Source organism: Pangasianodon hypophthalmus, chromosome 21 (assembly GCF_027358585.1).
Source record: "Pangasianodon hypophthalmus isolate fPanHyp1 chromosome 21, fPanHyp1.pri, whole genome shotgun sequence".
In the NCBI taxonomy this organism is placed as follows: Eukaryota; Metazoa; Chordata; class Actinopteri; order Siluriformes; family Pangasiidae; genus Pangasianodon; species Pangasianodon hypophthalmus.
Genome location: NC_069730.1, coordinates 20,678,339 through 20,685,838, shown reverse-complemented (window position 1 = coordinate 20,685,838; position 7,500 = coordinate 20,678,339). Strand labels below are relative to the sequence as shown.

At 44.3% G+C, this 7,500-nt stretch overlaps 2 protein-coding genes across 2 annotated transcripts in view; one reads left to right on the top strand and one right to left on the bottom strand.

Moving 5' to 3' along the window:
• The window catches only part of atr (ATR serine/threonine kinase), a 42,162-nt gene extending 36,151 nt beyond the window's left edge, over positions 1–6,011 (bottom strand). The window contains exons 1-10 of the mRNA XM_053227621.1: positions 5,783–6,011; positions 5,563–5,654; positions 4,130–4,282; positions 2,585–3,462; positions 2,332–2,498; positions 1,953–2,111; positions 1,468–1,652; positions 1,201–1,353; positions 864–1,062; positions 1–232 (exon numbers count right to left, since the gene is read on the bottom strand). The exon at positions 1–232 is cut by the window's left edge and continues 22 nt beyond it. Coding sequence (XP_053083596.1) covers positions 1–232; positions 864–1,062; positions 1,201–1,353; positions 1,468–1,652; positions 1,953–2,111; positions 2,332–2,498; positions 2,585–3,462; positions 4,130–4,282; positions 5,563–5,654; positions 5,783–5,838 — 2,274 coding nt within the window. The 5' untranslated portion in view covers positions 5,839–6,011. The remainder of the gene's footprint in view (positions 233–863; positions 1,063–1,200; positions 1,354–1,467; positions 1,653–1,952; positions 2,112–2,331; positions 2,499–2,584; positions 3,463–4,129; positions 4,283–5,562; positions 5,655–5,782) is intronic.
• A 22-nt stretch (positions 6,012–6,033) lies between these two features.
• Positions 6,034–7,500, top strand: part of zgc:110269 (probable flap endonuclease 1 homolog) — an 11,704-nt gene continuing 10,237 nt past the window's right edge. The window contains exons 1-3 of the mRNA XM_034297730.2: positions 6,034–6,250; positions 6,635–6,707; positions 7,413–7,500. The exon at positions 7,413–7,500 is cut by the window's right edge and continues 12 nt beyond it. Coding sequence (XP_034153621.2) covers positions 6,169–6,250; positions 6,635–6,707; positions 7,413–7,500 — 243 coding nt within the window. The 5' untranslated portion in view covers positions 6,034–6,168. The remainder of the gene's footprint in view (positions 6,251–6,634; positions 6,708–7,412) is intronic.

Sequence of the window (7,500 nt, the reverse complement as noted above, 5' to 3'; positions counted from 1 at the left end):
GCTGGGTCTGAGCAGGGTGAGGAACGGCGTGAGGACGGACGCCCCGGCGGAGGACAGACGGACGGAGTGAGAGTCGGATAGAGTGATGCGAGAACAGAGGAACTCTGAGAGAGAACACAGATCCTCAGGGAGAACACGGAACTGAGAACTTTCACTCACACAGCACAGTAACTGAGAACCGACAGACGCCATCGCTGTCCTCACACGCGGGGAAACGTCCTGCAGCCTGGACCTACAGAGAGAGAGAGAGAGAGAGGGAGAGAGAGAGAGAGAGAGAGAGAGAGGGGGGGAGAGAGAGAGAGAGAGAGAGGGAGAGAGAGAGACGGGGAGAGAGAGAGGGAGGGAGAGGGAGAGAGAGAGAGAGGGAGAGAGAGAGACGGGGAGAGAGAGAGGGAGAGAGAGGGAGAGAGAGAGAGACAGAGGGAGAGAGAGAGAGAGAGAGGGAGAGAGAGACAGAGGGAGAGAGAGGGAGAGAGAGGGAGAGAGAGGGAGAGAGAGGGAGAGAGGGAGAGCGCGAGAGAGAGACAGAGAAATGAGGAGAGAGAGAAATGGGGGGGGGGGGGGGGGGGGAGGGAGACAGGAAGAGGGGAGAGAGCGAGAGAGAGAGAGAGAGACAGAGAAATGAGGAGAGAGAAGGGGAGAGACAGACACAGAAAGAGAGAGATATTAAATTTTATAGTTTACAGTTCAGAAAAATACTGAGGCAGAGAGTGTGTGAGAGAGAGAGAGAGAGAAACAGACAGAGAGACAGGCAGAGAGAGAGAGACAGAGAGAGAGAGAGAGTGAGAGAGAGAGAGAGAGAGAGAGACAGGTAGAGAGAGAGAGAGAGACAGGTAGAGAGAGAGAGAGACGTGTGTACGTACGTGAGCGTGGTGTGCAGGAGGCTGTATGGTTTATTCCCGAGCTGATGGATGAGCAGTGGAAATCCTCTCACTGCACTGAGGCGCTCCGTCTCATTCTCACTCTGTAGTGCGCACTGATAAACGCTCACGCGCCAATCCGCACTCGTCTGCTGAGGGAGGAGAGAGAGGAGGAACATGCAGCGTCCTCGCGTCTCCACGGCTACACACACACACACACACACACACACACACACACACACACACACACACACACACAGAGAGAGAAAAACACACGTAACATCGTTTTATTTTCTATACGATCATATGATCAGGCTGTAGAGATATTTAACAGCCTTACAGTACGCAGGACCGAGTCTTTTCGACAGTCCAATCAGATTAGCAGGAAACGAAGCCGTCTGATAGGCCGAGACGGAGGAGTGTGTGTTCACCCACGGAATCGACAACAACGCACACACACTCCGGTACAAACCGCCGTCAGTCGGACTGTTAACTGAGAACACAAAGTAATGATGTCATGGCTCAGATGGACAGTATGAAGAGTCTTGGCTTAAAACTTACATTTTTAAAATTAGACGCTAACGACGTATAAAAGATTTTAACCCACTGGTCATGTAGATGACGGCGTCCAGGACGCGGACCGTTCTCTCCACCATCAGCTCCACGTCCTCGTCAGCGGCGTCGGCCATGACGGACAGACACGCGTCCACCACCTCACACAACGTCCTCGACTTCAGCCACACCAGCTGCTGGGTGTGTGTGTGTTTCTCTCCGGAGTTCAACACACACTCGCTGATACGATGGTGGAAACAGATAGATGACGTTACATCCAAAAGTTTGCAAAAGTTAGGGGTGTGTAAACTTTTGAGTGCGATACATTAAGAGACACACAGAGTGAGATTCAGTTTCTTTAACGAGATTTCAGCCAGAAAACATCATCAACTGAACACAGGATTTTTTTAAATTCACCTGAAAACAAGGTGGGAGAGGGGGGTGTGCAAACTTTTGCCCATTACTGTAAACAGATTGACGGGCGGGCAGACAGGTGTGTGTGTGTGTGTGTGTGTGTGTGTGTGTGTGTGTGAGAGAGACCTGGAGCAGACAGCAGTGAGACGCAGGATGGTGACTAAACCCTCCAGAACACACACTCGCTGCTCGACTCCGTCACACGTCTTCAGCTGCGTGATCAACTTCTCCATCCGATCATCTACTGCGGCCCAAACCTTACTCCTGCTCCTCATCTCCACCTGACTGCACGCGCACACACACACACGCGCACACACGCACGCGCACACACGCACGCGCACGCGCACACACGCACACACACGCGCACACACGCACACACGCACACACACGCACACACACGCACACACACACGCACAGGAAAAATCCTGTTAATAATAATAATAATAATAATAATAATAATGTGCGATTAAACTGGATACAGGACGGGGAGGAGGTCTATCCGCACCCAGGCTGCGCTCGTCCTGACGCGGAGGAGAGAGACAGGTGTAATCTTTTCGCCGGGATCTCCTCGTCACCTCCGCTCGTCTCGACACACTCGCTCACGCTGTTCTGCTCCTGTAGAGCTGCGAGACCTTCAGCCTTCAGCGCCACGCACACGTACCCCTCCACATACTGCAAACAAACACGCCATTATTATCATCATCATCATCATCATTATTATTATTATTATTATTATTATTGTTGTTGTTGTTGTTTACTTCCTGGTGTGTCCGAGCTCCGATGTTGGTGATCAGAGCTCTGCAGACTTCCGTCACTCTCTCTTTCCGGATCGACGCTGCGGACTCGTATCCCGGCGGCACGAACTCCAGGACGAAGCGGAAAACCTCGCACAGCGTCGTCCTCACCTCCTTCACCTTCATCCTGTCCACAGCTCCGCAGAGGACAAGCGCGTGCAGCGCGTCCATCAGCAGGTCGAGGTGGACGCGCCCGAATCCCGCGTGTGCGCCCTTCTCCGCGACGAACACGCTCCGCGTCAGCGCCTGGAACTCCGCCGCGTACGCACGCACGTCGGATTCCTCACAGGAGACGAACGAGTCCAGGAGAGACAGGTACGCCGTGAAGAACGTCTGCTCGTGGTTTACGGGAAGTCCACCTAGATTCACGATGCGTCTCAGCGTCGCCATGGAGACGGCTTTTAACTCGGGGACGCCGTTCGTCAGGACGAAACAGGACGCGTCCCAAATCTGGCCGACTTCCCGGGGAAAGAAGACGCCCTGCAGGACGTCGGTGAGGACGGTCAGCGCGGTGGATAACAGCGCCTGAGACGACGCGGGAGACGCGAGCTGGAGGACGGACGGCGTGAGATACGCGGCACGGTGACACGCGCTGACGCAGAAACGCCGCGGCGACACGGGCCACTGCGTCCGGCGTGAATCCGACGCCCTGCACATGGTGTGCGTGAGATCCTGCACTAACCCGATCAGCTCTCTGACCAACACTCCGAACACCACCGGACTCTTCGCCCGGAAAAGCTGCAGCAGGGAACAGAGGACGGAGACGATCTTCGCGTGCAGAATTCCGCATTCCGGAGCGGCGGCGATCCGCAACACGCGCGTGATGATCCACTTACTGAAATCTGAAACAGCAAAAATCATCAGATAACTTTATTTTTTTAATAAATAATCCGGAATTCTTAATAAAGTGAGTGCAAAAGTATTGGCACTCTTTCTATACTTCTTATTTCTATTCAATACAGAAAAGAACATTATATCATCCTCTCTATCCCTCCATCTTTTCTTTCATCCCTCCATCCCTTTCTTTTATTCCTCTACACTCTGACATTCTTCCTTTCCCTTTATTCATTCACTCTTTGTACATTTTCTCCTCCCGTTCATCCCACCATCTTTTCCTGCTGTCCCTTCCTTTCTTCTTCATCCTTCTATCTTTTCTTTTTCTTCGATGCTTTCCTTCTTTCCTCTATCGCTCCATCCTTTCTTTTCTCCTATTCCTCTACACCTTGTCTAACAAAACTTTTTCTTCCTACTTTCATCTCCACCTTTCTCTCCATCCATCCTTTTTCTTTCTTTAATTTCATCCATCAATCTGTTCTTTCCTTTACATCCCTCCATTTCTGATCTCCTTTTTCCCCTCCATCCATCTTTAATTTTTTTTTTTTTTACTTTCTTTCTGTCTCATTTCATCCCACAGTCTTTTCTTTACATCTCGCTTTTTTCTACCTTCCTCCCTCCATCATGTCTTTCTTTCATCCCTCCATCATTCCCCTCGTCCCTTCATCTACTGACCGCTGCAGCCGCTCTGCACGTCTCTGAACTGCTCCGACTGACACGCCGGGTTTATAAACATCAGCGACGAGGATTTAATGATGTGCTGAACGAAGTCCAGGAGCATGACGCAGGCCGGTTCCGAGCTGCTCTTCTTGCACAGCTCCAGCGCCACTGAAACAACACGGAGACACAAAACACGACAACTTATTTTTACGCTATGAAACCTGACGATCTCTTCGTGGTCCTGAAGCTCCACGGTTCAGCGCTTCGGGGTTTTAAAGCTCGCGTCTGCTGGAGTTACGCAGAAACGCAGAAGAGTAACTGAACTCAAGCCACGTATCCATTACACTGTTTTTAAACTTCAATTAAAATCAGGTTTTCATTTTAGAAATAAATTTTCTTTTCCCATCAGACAGTATTTGGTGTCTACAACATTTTTATCTATAGTTGATTACGGAGATATTTTATGACGTATATACAGTCTATCGGTGTTCAATTCAAAATGTAATTTATTATCAGTTATAGTGATTATACTTATAACTTTCCACTAATTCAATAGAATGGACTTCAGTAAAGGTACTTGATGTAGCTACAGAGTTACGCCGAAAATCGATGCACGTATCTTTCGTTTTTAACCAAAATTCTGATGTAAAGCAGCTTCCAGACACCAAATTACAACATAGTCAACGACACGTTGTGTTTCTTAATGTGTTAATTGTTGTTGCGTCTTTAATCGTCGTTGTTGCGTCTTTAATCTTTGTTATGTTTTAAATCGTCGTTGTTGCGTCTTTAATTGTCGTTGTTGCGTCTTAAATCGTCGTTGTTGCGTCTTTAATCTTTGTTATGTTTTAAATCGTCGTTGCGTCTTAAAACGTCGTTGTTGCGTCTTAAAACGTCGTTGTTGCGTCTTTAATCGTCGTTGTTGCGTCTTTAATCATCATTGTTGCGTCTTAAATCGTCGTTGTTTCGTCTTTAATCATCGTTGTTGTTGCATTGTTGTTGTGTTTTTAATTGTTATTGTGTTTTAAATCATCATTGTTGCATTTTAAATTGTTGTCTTTACGTCTTTAATCGTTCTTGTGTCTTTAATCTTCTTGGCAAGGTCTCTCTTGTGAAAGTGTTTTATCTCAGTTTTTTGAGTTTTTGATTTTTTTTTAATGGTTAAATAAAGGTTACAAACAAGCAAACAAATAAATAAAGAAATCTTCACAGAGAAGTTTTGGATATTTTTTGATATTTTTGGGCTTCAGAATAAATTTCTGAATAATAAAACTTTATATACTGAACTCCTCTGTTTTTATTTACTGTTACTGAAACCTGTATTATATTTTATATGATGAGACATTAATAGCTTTTGCATCAATGAGACACTATAAAATATATGGATATAGAAATTGTTAATTTTTGAAGTTGTTTACTTTTTAAATAATGAACTTTATTGTGTTTCTTACCGACTTCTACATCAGTCAGGATCCTGTCAATGAACTGACACAGAATCTGCCTGGGTTTCTGCACAGAGGTGTTATACTCCTCTGAAGTGGCACTGAAAGAAAGCAAAACTCTTTCTGACTTTCATCTTTCAGCAGCCTGAAGCCAACATTAGTGTAGAATTCAGAATATAAGAAAATAATAAACACAGATAAACAGATAAACAGATAAACCCACAGCTACCTGGCTAGCTCCTGTAGAGCAGGAATCATTGCAGACATCTCTAACCCTGGCTCCATTTTCCCTTAAATTACTAAACACATCCGAAAATGTCCGAAAATAACCTGTCTAAATCTTAAACAGTGTCTAAATTTCAACTTGATTTCATAAAAAGAATAATTTTCTGTCAGGAATCTCTATACATTGTGTTAGTTTAGCATTAGCTCCCTCCCTCTCGCGCGCCTCCATACTTTTCAAAACTCTTCCGCCCTGAGTGTGAGAGGTGAGAACGGCGGCCGGGGAGGGACACACGACCCGCCGTCCTCCTATTAACGAAACGCGATGTGTCTTCCTGGATGGTTTTCAGTGTTTTAACTAGTTAGCATTTAGATAACTTTTTATCCATTAAAATGGGAATCACGAAATTAGCAGATTTGATTCGTGGTGACGCTCCAGGTTCGATAACTTACAAAGAAATCGGAGATTACACTGGTAAATCCTGTTATTTAGCTCCATTGTGCTAGCTAAAGCTAACCCAGACTAGCCTAGCTAACCCACTGCCTTATAATGTAAACATTAGCTAGCTAACTTTATCTGCTAATGTAAATAGTGAAATAGTGATTTTCTCTGATAACTGATGTATAGTAGACTGTCTAGGTTAGTAACTAATTAACTAATGTGCTTTAAAGGTCAGATCACTAAACAGATTACAAAGAAATTAAAGCATTTCTAAAAAATATATACATATGTGTGTTATTTAACTATTTGTCTGGTTGAGTTAAACAGCTGACTGGTCTTAAAAAAAAATTCATAATTTAATGAACTAACATCAGATTGTTCTCAGATTACTTTAATCATCATGTCTGTTTGTTTAAGGGAAAATAATTGCACTTGACACCTCCATTATTGTGAACCAGTTCCGTTCAGCAGTTCCTAATCTGAATTTAAGGTAAGAAAAATTAATAGTAACAAATAAACCTTTCATCATCAGATACAGATTTAAAGTTTTAATCTGATGCTTTAGTTAAATATGACTGGTTATAATGTCCTTTATAAATCTTTAACACACACATTAGTGAAATCAAAACAAGTAAAATGTCTTGGAAGCAATCAGGCATGATCATTTTCTATTTCAATTATTTTAAAAAAATCTGAGAAATAAAGTTTACGTTTTCAGGTTGTTTTTTTTCCGAGCAGTGGGTCAGAACCAGATCGGATCAGATTGATTTTCTCATCAGGTCCGTGTGTGTGAAGCTGCTCAGAGTAAAATCTTTAAGGTCTTAAGGTTGTCAAAATTCTAAGAACGACGTAATTTTAGTTTTATTCCTAGACTTAAGAGTAAGTGTAACTCATAAAGGTTCCTAAGTGTTAAAGTGAAAGTTCACTCAAAAATGAAAATTCTGTCATCAGTTACTTCCATGTCTTTCCAAACCCATAAGACTTTCGTTCATCTTCGGAAAACTAATAAATATATTTTTATAGTCTTTCAGCCTTCAAGCTCCAAAAAGTTCATAAAGGAATTGTAAAAGTAATCCATGTGACTCCAGGGGTTTAATCCCAATTTTACGAAGCATTACGAAAACATACGAAGCAAAAAATGAAAATGATTTGTTATATGTTTATTTTGTTCTATTATTAATCATATGTTTTGCAGCTTGTTAGGCGTGTTCTACCGCACGCTGACGTTCCTGGAGCACGACATCAAGCCGGTGTTTGTGTTCGATGGAGATCCTCCTGAGCAG